Below are 13,084 nucleotides of genomic sequence, written 5' to 3' on the forward strand. Positions count from 1 at the left end.
CTACAATGGCTGCCCTAAAAAATAACGCAGGGTGGGGTAAGCTCAGAAAGGGCAGAGACGGAGATAAAATGTTCTGACCTTAGGAAAGAGAAAAGATAACCAATTAGACATTGTTGAAAGGGCACCAGCTGGCTCAAAGAACACCCCACTGATTATTTTTTCTTCAAGGCACACACGGGCCACGTCTGAACTCGGCTGCAGAGCAGCTTCCCCCGTGCAGGTTTGATCTGTGGACTGGCAGGGCTGACCCTTTTGCAGGGGGCTGCTGCCCAGGCCTGATCCCAGGAGTAGGGGTCAGTGCCGGAGGGGCGAAGCGCCTGCTCCGGGATTCCTGTGCTCCTCAGGGTCCCAGCCAGCACGATGGAAACCTGCAGGGTTAGCCCATGCAGGGTTAGCCCATGCAGGGTTAGCCCATGCAGCCTGTGCTTGTTACTGCTAATAGGGATTTATTTGCATAGAAAAGATCTCTGCCAAGGTCATCATTCCAGCGAAGGTGGCCTTGGTACACATGGCACAAAGTGGTGTCTGCCCAGAGGACGTGTGTCCATGGGGGAGCGTTCTACAGGTGGGAGAAGGGAATGGAACTGCAGATCCCACTGCGGCCAGGAGCTGCACCCAGAGCTCCCCACCCTTCAGTGCTCAGTCCTGGTGCCAGAACCAGTCCCTCCTCTGCCCTGGCAGCCCTTGGAGGAGCAGGATGTGGCTGCACAAGAGGTTCAAGTCGTGCTGCTGTAGCTGAGCCCAAGGGGTTGGAAGACCTTGAGCCGAGACACAGCCATGCTACAGTGAGGGCAGAGTCACAGCCTCATCTGAGAAGGCTTCTCCCCCTAACACCAACACAGCAACCTTTTTGGAAGTCCCCAGTAATGTCCTCTCAGGAGGAGGTGTTGTTTTGGCAGGACAGCCCTTTCAGTGTGGGTCCAGCCTGGAGAGCCTACACACAGCATCAGCCTCTTGGTCAGGGGACATGGGACCTCCCTTGGCTGCTGGGTCTCTGCTCCTGGGCAGAGAGCTCTCTGGGCTCTCTGAGCTCCTCAAATCCCATCCAGGAGCTCTCTGGGCTCTGGGATGGGATTTGAGGCAGAAAAGTTACACGGGAAGAGTCCCAGGTTAAACCTTTTGCAGCAGTGATGGAGTGGGGACAGGGGGTGGGTGGCACACGCCGGGTCCAGGCGCGGGAGCTGCGATGCCCCAGGAAACAGCAGGAGGTGCAACATGTAATTTTTGGTTCCAGTGAGGCCAAGACCCGTGAGAATGAAAAATAAAGATTGCTGAGCAAATGTAGCCGTGGAGCAGAGATAAGCAGCGGTGGCAGGGTGAAGGGCAGCACAGTCCTTATCTCCCTCCTGGGATTGCTCATCCTGGTGAGTTTTCCTCCTCAGAGGGAAGACAGACAGAGGGACAAACGGCTCCGTGCTTAATGCGCTTTGGATTTTTCTGTGCATCAGCGTCTTTAGGTCTCAGTCATGATGGGGATCTGGAGATCTGCTGTTCTGCACCCCCTCAGTCCATCACTAACACTCTTTGAAAGTCATTCTGACTGAAAAGTTAAGAACAAGTTAACCAGAGACAGGTTTTCAGATGAATTTTAGGCATCATGTAAGGTTTTGCTGCGCTGTATCATTTCACTATTTCCTGGAAAATATTTCTGTCCTGTAGTTAAGAGAAGTTCAGATTTTGTTTTTACCGCCTTCCCAAACTCTCTCTGCCCAGCCAAGGCTGAGATGGTAATTTTGCACAGTCATAGGCTGAATGTTTGTCCCCTGCCTAAGAGGACGGTTGGGGGGACAGGTGGACCCTTTGGTGGCACTGTGTGAAGTGAGCAGTGTGTAACTGCATTGTAATTCACTTAGCTAAAACAAATGATTTATAGAAAGCCAGAATATAAACACAAGTAAGTACCTAAAAATTACTGGTGGGGAAAAAAAAATCAAAAAACCCCAGACAAGCAAACAAAAAATCCCAAGCCTGTCCCCCAGGCAAGGAGTGGAGACTTGTAAAGGATAAAACCTTTTCCTTAAAGATCTTCTCCCTTCCTGCAACACCTTCTGCAGTTGAGTGGTTACAGGTTTTCATCAGCCTTGAGTTTACAACAGGGAGTTGCAAGTCTGTAATTTCTTCTCGGAGCTTGCCCAGGATGTGTCTGGTGGTGCGTGGGACCCACCTGCCCCCGCTCCTGCGGCCTCAGAGCAACAGCCCAAAGTGTGATAATGCTGGGAAATCAACCCCAGCACAACATCCTCCTGCAGTAAGTGTAAAATTTTAGGTGTGGCTGCACAGATTAAATGGAGGTGGAATAAATCATGCAAATCCTAATGAAAGTTGAAAGCAATTTGGTTGCACTTCAATACATTTCATCAGTCATCTCTCTTCTGAAGTGGAAGTGCCGAGCCTGATGCGAATTAAACTTTCTCTCTCCTCCCTCTCCCCTCTTTCCTCCAGCTTTTCAAAAGTCCTTTTGAAAACCTCTGAATACCTTCCTTGGCTGACCAGATTTTACCCTGCTTGTACCTCTTTCTAACCTCCTAACTCTCAGCCAAGACAGTGACTCTGTTTTGGAGAAGTCATGGGCTTGATTTGTATCCACAGTTCCTCTCTTGGCCCTTCCTTATCTCCCTATGAAAGGGAAATGAGGCACAGCCAGGGATTGGTGTGAGATGGAAGAACTGCTCAGATATTTGGCTTTTTAGGGTGGACACTTTTAGTGTTCGCTTTTCTGCTTTAGGATCAGGTGTCAGCCGGGATGGGGGGTGAAAGCACCAGGTTTCCAAAACGAGGAACTGACTGACTGAAATCAGGGAGATCTGCTCCATGGAGGCTGCTCCTGCCCATGTCCCCCGTCCTGGTGTGTGTGTCGTGTGTTCCAGCCCTCAGTGGTGTGTTAAAGCACAAATCTCCCCTCTTTGTCTTGCAGGTAGAGGACGCCATGCTAATGTTTGACAAGACGACCAACAGGCATAGAGGTAAGAGAGAACAGCCAAAAATCAGTGTCAACGTGGTGATTTGGTGGCTAAATCCATGGTGCTAAATTCCTCTGTCCTGGAGGTTGCAGAGGAAGGATTTTTTTGTTGGAAATGGCTTTTCTGGTCAGTCCAATGACTTCTCTTTGGGAGGACCATTGTCAGGCTCCCTGGAGAGAGTAAAGCCTGTGGAGCTGGTTGTGCTGAGGCTGCTGGGAAGCAGTGGGTTTGTTCTGAGGTGGCTGGCATTAGTTAAGCTGGGCATAAGGCCAGTTAAGCTGAAACACCAGGAAATTAAGGTGATAACCCCTCTGCTGGGATTTCAGGCGTGCTGGAGTCCTGGAGCTGAGTGAGGACTGCTCGTCCTCCGGTGGTGTAGCTCAGAACAAGCAGGATCTCCAGGAATTTCCCTCCACATATTTCACGAGAGAGATGAGGTTTCATCATCGCTTGTACAGTTCTGTGAAAACGAGCTGAGGGTTATTTTCACTGTTATGGCCATTCCTTTCAGTGGAAATAAATGACTCTGCTCCGTCTCTCGGGGAGCCGTTCACATTCCCGCCGCAGCAGCCGCGGAGCTCCTGGCAGCCAGCACTGGCAGCACTGCATCCCCCTGGGAGCAGGGAATGTGCCTGGGCTCTCACAGCGGCACCAGGAGCTGCTCTGGGGACAGGCTCCAGGACCCTGTTCCCCCCTCTCTGACCAAGGTTGATTTTCAGCGTGGTGTGTTTGGCTCCTGCCCCTGTGCGACGGCGCTGACGGCAGTGCCAGCTCTGCCCGTGGCCTCTCACACTCTGGCCTCTTTGGGGGGCTCTGGATTGATCTGGTGACTCTCTGAGGCACGGATATGTTGGCTGCTTTGAGTGGTTTGGGGAGGCTGCCAGAGGGTGGGAAGGAGCCTGTGCCTGTCCAGGATGGGAGCCCTGGGAAGGGGAGACGGGGGCAGCCCAGGGAGCTGCCTCACCTTTGTGAGGGTCTCACAGGGTCATGAGACCTGACTGACCTCCCGGCGCTGTCTGAGCCATTCACGGCTCTGAGATTTGCTGTAACAAGAAACTCGGTTTGTGTGGATGGCTGAGTGAGCCAGGCAAGCCTCCGGGATAGCATTCCCTCCCTCCCAGGCACTGAAGTCAGGGACTGTAATACCTGACTTCAGGTATTACAGTCCCTTCTCTGAAGTCAGGGACTGTAATACCCTGGAAAATGCAGCCACAGCGAGCAAAAGACTTGCTTAGGAAGATAAGCTCATTCGAGCCAGGGAAGGTGTGTGAACAGGCAGTGCCCATCTGTGTAAAAGGGCACAGATATATAGTTTGGAAAGTTCAACCCACGGCAACTTCCTTTTATATCCAGGGAATTTTCCACCCATCTGTGCAAAACCACCCTTAACCAGACCATAAATACCCTTCTCCATTCAGGATCTTGGCACCTTGTTTATTGTATTTAAAAGCTGCCTGATATGGAGTTTTGGGGGGGGGCTCTAGTCCCAGCCAGGGACACACTCAGCAGGTTTGGCCTGAGACAGACAGGCACAGTCTCCATTTGCTGAAATGTCCCAAATCCTGGAGTTTGGTTCCCACTTGGCTGTGCCTGCCCAAGCCCTGTTCCAGCCCACTGGTGTTCTCCTAACACCTTGTGCCTGCCCTGACCAGGCTCCAGTGCTGGGGTGAGCAGGAGACTGTGCAGGGACATCAAAGCAGAGCAGTGGTGTGAGTCCTTCCTGTGCTTCCTGCAGGCAGGATGTTTGTCTCTCCCCACCTTCCCCAAGGTGACCCCTGCTCTGTCCCCCGCCGGTGGCTCTGTGCTGCCGTAAGCACTTCCCGAGGCGGGAGGGCACCGGGAATGTTGGTGTCTGTGCTCTGCTGGTGCTGAGCTCTGCTCTGACAGCCCTGGTTCAGCGTTTCTGTGCTCGGAGGGGAGGTTGGAGCAGTGTGCCAGGGACCCTGTGATCAGGTGTGAACCTGGGTAATGAGCCCCAGAGGACGAATTCCTCTTCCAGAAGCACCTTTTCACTGACTTACCTGGAGAAAAGGTCTGTAACTGCTGAAGTTGAGGGCTGCAGGTGTGGGGGGCACCTTACTTGCTGTGAAACCTTTTGGTTTTTCCACAAAGGTCTTTTTCCCCCCACTGTGTGTTGAAAATGAGAGGCAACATCATCTTTTTTTTTTCCCCTCAGAAATTCTGTGGATTTATTTTGTTGGCTAATTTTTTTTTATAGTCTGTTTTTCCTACATGAAAGCCATGACATTTTGATCCACACTGGCATCCTGGTATAAGCTCCTGCATGAGAACTAAGGGGGGAGGAACTAAGAGCCCCAAAAGATCACAAGCAGGCTCCAGAATGCCCTTGGGTGGAGGTGATGTTACCCACACCCCCCATGCTCCACCGGAGTTAGACTCCATACCTGGGTCTGTCCCACTTGCTTGAGCCTCCTCCCCACTCCTGGCAAAGAAGGGAATTCTCTGGCCCCCAGGAATCTCAGCTCTGTTTGGGAGGCTGTATCCCAGGGAACAGGCTTACCCATTGCTGGTTGAAGGACAATGCTGCTTACTTGCTGGGATTAGCCAGAATTCCTGTGAGTGGGTGAAGCCTGGACAGTGCTGAGGGGCAGAAAGGTCTGAGCTCGGAGTCTTTACCTCTGCCAAGTGCAGGTGGAAAGAGGAATTGAGTGTAAAAGGCAGAGTAAGAGTCCTCTTGATCTTCACACTTGAATTTATCCAGTCTTTTCTGGCATTTTTTCCTGCTCTGCACAGGTAGCTACAGCTAATCAGGCTAATGAACTGGCTCAGGGCTGTGGTGATGAAGCGAGTTCTGCCGCCTCAATCTTTGATAAAATCACCCCAGATTTTACAAATTGTGGCATTCTGATTGTGTTGGAAGCACATTTAAAATGCTGTACTGTGCAGCAACAGTGTTAATGGCAATTCTTAAAACCACTTGTGGGTTGCAATCTGTATCTTCAAATTAGCCACGGGAAAGAGAAATGGCAGATAAAATATCCGCTGTGGTTTGCTGTCGTTAGTCTATGCCTGGAATAATCATCCTGGGCATGGGAGGGGGAAAGGATTAAAATTCACTGCTAGAAGGCGAGAGAGATTTCCTTGCAAGCAAATTGAGAGGGTTTGTTGACATAATTCTGGCACGTGTGTGTTGCTCCTGGTGTGTATTTGGGGAGTGTGTAACTTGCCTGCACACGCAGGACCGGCACTGGTTGGTGGAAATGCAGGGATTGAACCAGGCAGAGAGAGGGGTTTTCGTAACTGCTCACCCTTGCTTGAAAACCCTACCCAAAATAAAATTTCATGCCTTGGATGGAGCACTTTGCCTCTATGATGGACTTGATGATCTTTTCCAACCTTGACAATTCTATGATTCTATAACCTTAAAAATGCCTTCAGGCTGGCCGGGCTGTGCCTCTGCTGACATCTTTTTTAGTGTCTGTTCCTGGATGTTCTCAAAGAAAAAAAAAAGCTGTTGCGTTTCATGCCGATCTGTTCAGCCATATTAAAGGCAGGGTGCAAAATCTGGGAGTATTTAACTGAAGAGGTGGTTAATTTTTGGAGTATTGTAGGTAAAGCAGTGCCTAGGATCACTGGGATATCTCCTTCCAAGGGTTCTCCTGGCTTGGCCACTGAGCTGTGATAGTAGGAATGCAAAGAACCTGCACTTGGAAGACTAAGTATCCCTGAGTCAGTTTAGTAAAGATGCCATTTCTTCTTGGAAAGAAAGTGCTGATGATCCTCTGTTTCTGTACCCTGTACTGTACTTCTGCACTTCTCTGAAAACCACACACAAAAGTTCTCCCAGCATTCTGGCAGATCCCTTTCATCACTTTCTTCACTGCCTAAAATTTCATAGAGCTGAAAATTACTGGTCAATCTTGAAAGGATTCAGTAATTGGAAAGGAGAAAAAAAAAAAAGAGGGTGGTGTTATTTTGTTACCCTTGCAAAGTGCAGATAAAATCTGGAGTTCAGCATTAGTTATTGATCTTCGGGGGTGGAGGGAGCCTGGCAGGATGATGATGTCCTTCTAACTTGATTATGGAGGGGAGCTCCAGGGAGCATATCAATGTGCTGTGGAGCCGGGGCGGGTGCTGTGCCCTTGGGCCTGGCAGAGCCTGGGTGGTTGTGTCCAGCAAAGCAGGACACAGTGGGCTGCTTGAGGAGGAAGAGGGAGGAAAGGAGGGTTAGATCAAAGTCTGTGAACTTGAGGGGCGAAGGACTGGGCTCAGCCCTTCCAGGCTGTTTGTTTTGTGGAAAGGAAACTGGAGTGGAGTATCCCCTGATAAATCAGCTCAGCAGCTCTCCTTCCTCCCCTCTCTGCCACTGTTAAGCATAGAATGGTTTGAGTTGGAAGAGACTTCAAAGGTAATCATGTTCCAAGCCCCTGTCATGGGCAGGGGCACCTTCCATAGACCAGATTGCTCAGAGCTCCATCCAGCCTGACTTTTGAACACATTAAGGGATGGGGCAGCCACAGCTTCTCTGGGCAACCTGTGCCAGGGCCTCACCCACAGGGGAAAATTTCCTCCCAGTATCCCATCTAACACTGCCCTCTGGCAGCAGGAAGCCATTCCCCCTTGTCCAAAGTCCCTCTCCAACTCTCTTGGAGCCCCTTTAGGCACATCTCAGTGGGGTGCTCTCGGTCCCAGCCCTGGCTGCTCCCCACCAGTGTCTGTTGGTGTGTGCCTGCAGCCATCAGCCACCCCAGAAGCTGTCCAGGACCTGCATCACCGCAACCCCATGTCTTAGACTTGCAAAAAGCCCAAGATTTTGAGTGATTGAATCCCCCAAGCTGTAATTGCAGGTATTGAGTGTAATACTATGTGTTTTTTAAAGCTGTCCAGCCCCCAGAGTTATTTTCATATCAATTAACCCTCTTGCACGGCTCGGGATGGCAGCAGAGAGAGGAGGGAAGTGACAGCGTGTGATTTGGACTTCTTTAATCTTAAAACTAAACAGAATTAAGGAACAGCAGGCTGTGTGCAGGATACAGGCACCATCCTCCGTGTTGGGGGTTGAAGCATCTCCCGAGAACGGGCGCTGGTTGTGGCAGAGCTTTGGGATTGCTCAGTTTTCACAGTTGTTGCAGAGTTGTCGTTGTTTCCCTGTGCCTGTGAGGAGGGTGCCCCGGGCAGGGCTGGATGGTGGGTGAGCACCCCTTTGGGTCTCTAACCAGCCTCTTCCAGGGGGGTGCCCACCATGCCCTCGAGTAGGACACCGGGAGGCTGCTGGCACCCTCACGTGGCATTGCAGACACGTGGAGACTGGTGTGCCCAAGGCTGGGGTTTCATCTGAATCCGCAGGACTCTGACTGAAAGATTTGTGCCCCCCATCCCACCAAAACCAGGAGCACGAGGGCTCTCCCATCCTTCCCACCGGCTCCGCTCTCGAGGAGGACGGTGAGGGTCGAGCTTCATGTCTGCTCTGTGTCCATGTAGCAGATTTCAGTGCATGAAAGTAATTGTCCAGGTGGAAGCAGTTGGCATAATGGTTGTGTTTATTGGAAGAGACAGGAGTGATGCTGTTAGTGAGATATTGGCTGTGCCTTGGCAAAGGAGGAGGCTTTTCTGAGGAGAAAAATAGCCTTTTGTGTTTTGTCCAGCTGCCAAAACCTCAGTTCTGGAGCTGATCTCTGAAGTTATAATTGACATTTTTATAGATGAGATATAAATATAATTAAGTAGCTGCAATTATTTGTTTATCGCCATCTTCCTCAAACCAGGCAAGGTCATGTGCATTTAAAAATACATCCCCAGGCAGTTTTGAGTAAAGAGTAGTTAAAATATATAGAAATAATTGCCTAATTTGGTCGTTTTGAGCGTAGCTTTTCTTGGCAGCAGCCTGGTGATCGCACTGACCATCGTTAGAACAGCTCAGAGGGAGCCTTCCCTCTGCTCACAGAGTTGTGCTTTTAGGAGGATGGGGCTAAGGGAGAGCTGCTCCAGCAGGCTTGACCCGTAGATTTTGGGGAAGCATCCACAGACACGGCGTTGATGTTTTTTTAGAACATAAAGTGCTTTAAGGGCTTTGGATGGAAAATGTGACATAAGCTATAAATGGAGGCAGTGTTATTGTTATTGCTTTCCGAGATGAGACGGGCTTTTATTCCCCTGTCAGCTGTATCACTTCATAAATGGGACTCCAGAGAGTGCGGTTGTTTTGCGGGAAGCGCCAGCTCCACACCGTTCCCTCACCGTGAAATTCCTCCCAGGGACCCAGGCTTGGCAAGGAGGAGAGATTTAACCCTTGATGGCAGAGTGTTTATTTTCTCCACAGTATTGGGGGGAGCAGTAGCTGCACAAAAGAGGTTTAGAGCGATTTTTAAGCAAATATTTGCTTCTAAACTTCACGTGAGGGCTGCAAAGATTCATTAGTTAATATTATTTACCATTTACAGACCTATCAGTGCACGCCATCAGTCACACCTGTCTGTTTGGATTGCAGCGATGACATGTGCCATGTTAATATTTTATATGTGTATGTTTTTAATATTACATCCCTGCTTATAAATATTCATGTCCTAAACACATTAATGGCTGCAACGCTGCAGAGAAACATTGACATCTCTGCTCCGTGTCACCAGCTCTCCTCCATCCCGATGGAACCAAAGGGAGAGTTGGGATCACTGTGGCTGATGAGCTGGAGCACGGGAAGAGCTGCTTTTGGGGCTGGGTGGCCACTTCCCACCAGTTTCCTCTTTGGCACCAGTTTTTCCCCCGTAGGCTCTCGCCAGGCGTTGGGGACCGTGTGTCCCCTGGGACAGGGTGACACCGTTCTGGGGCTGTGGCTTTCCCAGGGTGCTGTGCCCATGGCCCCAGGCTCTCCCTGCCACTCCCTGCCCCGGTGTTAATAAACACCAAACGAAAAGGAAAAGCTGCCAATTCTTGGATCCATCTCCCTTGTCTTTTAATTTCCTGGCCGGCGCCTGTCGCTGCCGCGCGGGCACCTGACGTGAAGTGTAAAATAAAGGTGGCCAGGCCGGTGTGAGCCCTGTGTCCCAGCGGGCTCCGGGCCGGAATAGCAAATCAGGCTCCTGGCCACGCTTTTCCAGGCGATTATGGAACGTCTCGGGTGGTTACAGTCATCCTGCCCCCGGCCTCACGCTGGATAATGCCACCTGAGGCTTGGAATAATTGCCCGGCTCTGTACTGTCTGTCAGACCTTATTGCTTAATTTTATACCCGTAATGAAAATTGCATCCAGAGCAGGAGACGGAGGGAGCAGCTGCCCTGGACGGGATGCACCCAAGGAAGAGATGTCTGTGAATGCTTTCTCTGAAGAAGGGGAGAGGCTCAGCTTGCAGCAGCACTCGGGAGAGGGATTGGCATTTTTACTTTCCTGTTTTACAAACAAATTTCAATAATACTACTAATTAGGAAAAAAAATTCCTCCAACCTCCAGTAAAGGCTGCAAACACGGCACAGCAATTAGTTTGGAATCTCTAGTTGCACAGACTTTACATGAAATATCAACTTAAAAGTGTGTTGCAAAGGACGGTCTGTTTGTAAACTCATTTGTATCTTGTCTTCATCGCCAACATGTGTAAAGAAATCACTTAATTCCCTGTGCCCAGAGGGAGAGCCCTGCACAGCCAGGCCTCTCTGCCCTGGATTTCTCCAGCCTCCTTTCGATTAGCCCTGGTACAGGTTGTAACAAGAGGAGACGTTGACTGAAGGGCTCAGTCCCACGTGTTTTCTGTGGCACCTGTACACAGGGGGTATTAAATAGCTTTACAAATACCAGCTGAGCTTTCTGGGGCACAGTAAGGGATGATTTTGCAGATCACAGAGGCTGATATCCTGGTGCCTTGGGTGGGAAAGCAGAGACACTGAGATGGAAGAGGGCAGTGCTGATCTCACAGGTGTCTGTGTGGCATCCAGGGCAGGACCACGGGCAGGAATGGGGCATTTCCTTCCTGTGGAACTGCAGTTAATGGTCTCTGTCTTAAAAAGAAAAATCTTCCCATTCACTTAGTCCTGAAGAGCATCAATAACAATGCAATTAAACCACAGCAGTACTGGAGAGGGCAGAGGAAATCAGCAGAGCCACTCTGATCACTGCAAGGTTCTTCAGGAAACATAAAGGGAGAGTGTGCAAATATTAAAGTGTGCAAATATTTAAGGACTTTTTTAAATGATTATAATGGTTGTGTTACACTTGCAGAAGTGGGGGGGTGTGAGCTCTGCTGGGATGAGCTTGTATTAGAGACACCACGTCGTCTGCCTGGCTGAAGCTGTGCTGAGGAGGGTGAGGTCATTTTAATACGAGCTCAGTTTGCCATCTCACTGTCACTGCCGACAGCCAGCTTGAGTGACAGATAAATTAGCACAAATCCTGATGATCTCTGAGCAGAAAGAAACCCTAAAAGCCGTGAATAAGTTCTTGCTTATGAATCTACTTAGCTGATGAAATCAAACCCCTTTTGCTTCCCCAATGTAAGAGTGAAGTGATTAGCAGGGAGTGCTCCAAGTCTTGTGGGACTGTTTGGAAATGTTAATTGAGGAAAGGCAGAAACGGGAGAACAAAATGCAACATTTCCATAGCCAGGCAGTCTGCATACAACAGGCAGAATTAAAATCAGCGTGATGACCTTGAAAAAACAGGCAGCTCCTCGCAGGCAGCCCAAAAATGTGATATGAAAACAGAGAAATGCTGTCGCTCCCTGGTGTGTTGGTTCCTTCTCCCAGTGGATCTCTGGGAGCAGACTGGGCGAGTCCTCTCCAACGTGCACAGGGGAGCTTTTGTTTTTCATAGATCTGTGCTTTCTGTTGGTGGGGTTTAATACTAAAGCTTTTGGAGGGCTTGTAGTGAAGGTGAGGAGGATGCTGCAGAAAAGGGGCTGGTTTGTCACCCTGGAGTGAGTCGCTTCCATCAGCTGCCATCTCGCTCTGCCGGGGCCCCGGATGCTGCTGAATCCCTTAATTTTACAAGGTCATTGCCATATGTAAAGCCTCCTGGTGATCTGTTTAAACAGATAACACATCCCCTGTCCCCAAAATCTTGAGATTCAGCAGAAATGTAGGTTACACAAATAATGCTGGTAACGAAGCTCTTACCCCTGAGCCTCCCTTGGCTCTGCTGCGCCGTCTCTCCGTCCTCACATCCCTGGCTGGGATTCTGGTTTCTGGGCATTTATTTTGAAGTGTTGGTAGTTCAGGTGGGGACACTGATCCGAACTGTAGGTGCACGTCTGCAGGTGCACGAGCACCTGCTTGAGTGTGTGTCTGACCCGGCCCCGCTCTGGGGAGCAGGAATTGCTCCCAGGGCCCTTTTTGTGAGGCAGAATCTCTGAGCGACTGCTGCTGAAGGAGGGCTTGTCAGGGGGGTGGAAATGAAAGATTTCTTTAATTAGTTTGATTAATATACCCTGGTAAGGCGTGATTTTGCTTATTCTGTGTGTTTTTGGTATATATAAGCTGAAGTAAGAACATCTGGCACTTTTTTCCGCCAGATCCGATAGAATAAGTTGAAAAACAGCTTCTTTCAGAAAACTGCAGGTCGGCACATTTGGGTTGTGGGGTTTATCTTTCTAATTTATTGAGTGTTTTCTGGACCAGAAAGGTACCTTCAAGTAGAGTAATAATTTACAGATTGTTCCCCATTTTGAAACACCTTCCAGTACTAACGGCTTCCTGAATTGTCCGCTGTGGAAGGAGACCAGGAGCGAACAGATCCAGTACCACTAACCCTCCTGAGCCCTCCTGTGAGTGATTCCAAACCCCTTTTCGGTTGTGTAGGGAATGGAGCCCTTTGTTGTCCCAGTGAATCCCAGGTCAGATGTGAGGATGGGAACACTGAGCGTGGATCCAGGTCTGGGTCCACGCCTGACCCTTTGACCACAGAACCACCCCTCCGTATTTACTCTCAGTGGGACCATTGCTGGCCCCAGTATAATTAATTCGGGAGTTGTGAGGTTGACTTCATCTCAGCAGTGCCCTGGTGATGGAATTCTCCCTTCTTTTCTATTGCACGAGTCACACGTGAACACACGTGTTCAGCAGCACGCTGGAAACGAGGGCAGGATCCACAGGGAGAAGCCTGGCAGGAGAATACGCTGCGTTGTGGCAACAAATACTCCCTCGTGAGCTCACAGAAAGCTCAGATGAGCTAAAATCACTGT

At 50.0% G+C, this 13,084-nt stretch overlaps 1 protein-coding gene across 14 annotated transcripts in view; it reads left to right on the plus strand.

Moving 5' to 3' along the window:
* The window catches only part of MSI2 (musashi RNA binding protein 2), a 222,548-nt gene that overhangs the window by 131,789 nt on the left and 77,675 nt on the right, over positions 1–13,084 (plus strand). For all 14 annotated transcript variants that reach the window (XM_039387212.1, XM_039387204.1, XM_039387213.1 and 11 more), the window contains exon 7: positions 2,915–2,963. In XM_039387212.1, the coding sequence (XP_039243146.1) occupies positions 2,915–2,963 (49 nt within the window). The remainder of the gene's footprint in view (positions 1–2,914; positions 2,964–13,084) is intronic.

Source organism: Pipra filicauda, unplaced genomic scaffold (genome assembly GCF_003945595.2).
Source record: "Pipra filicauda isolate LSUMZ 115617 unplaced genomic scaffold, ASM394559v2 scaffold120_size2142806_pilon, whole genome shotgun sequence".
In the NCBI taxonomy this organism is placed as follows: domain Eukaryota; kingdom Metazoa; phylum Chordata; class Aves; order Passeriformes; family Pipridae; genus Pipra; species Pipra filicauda.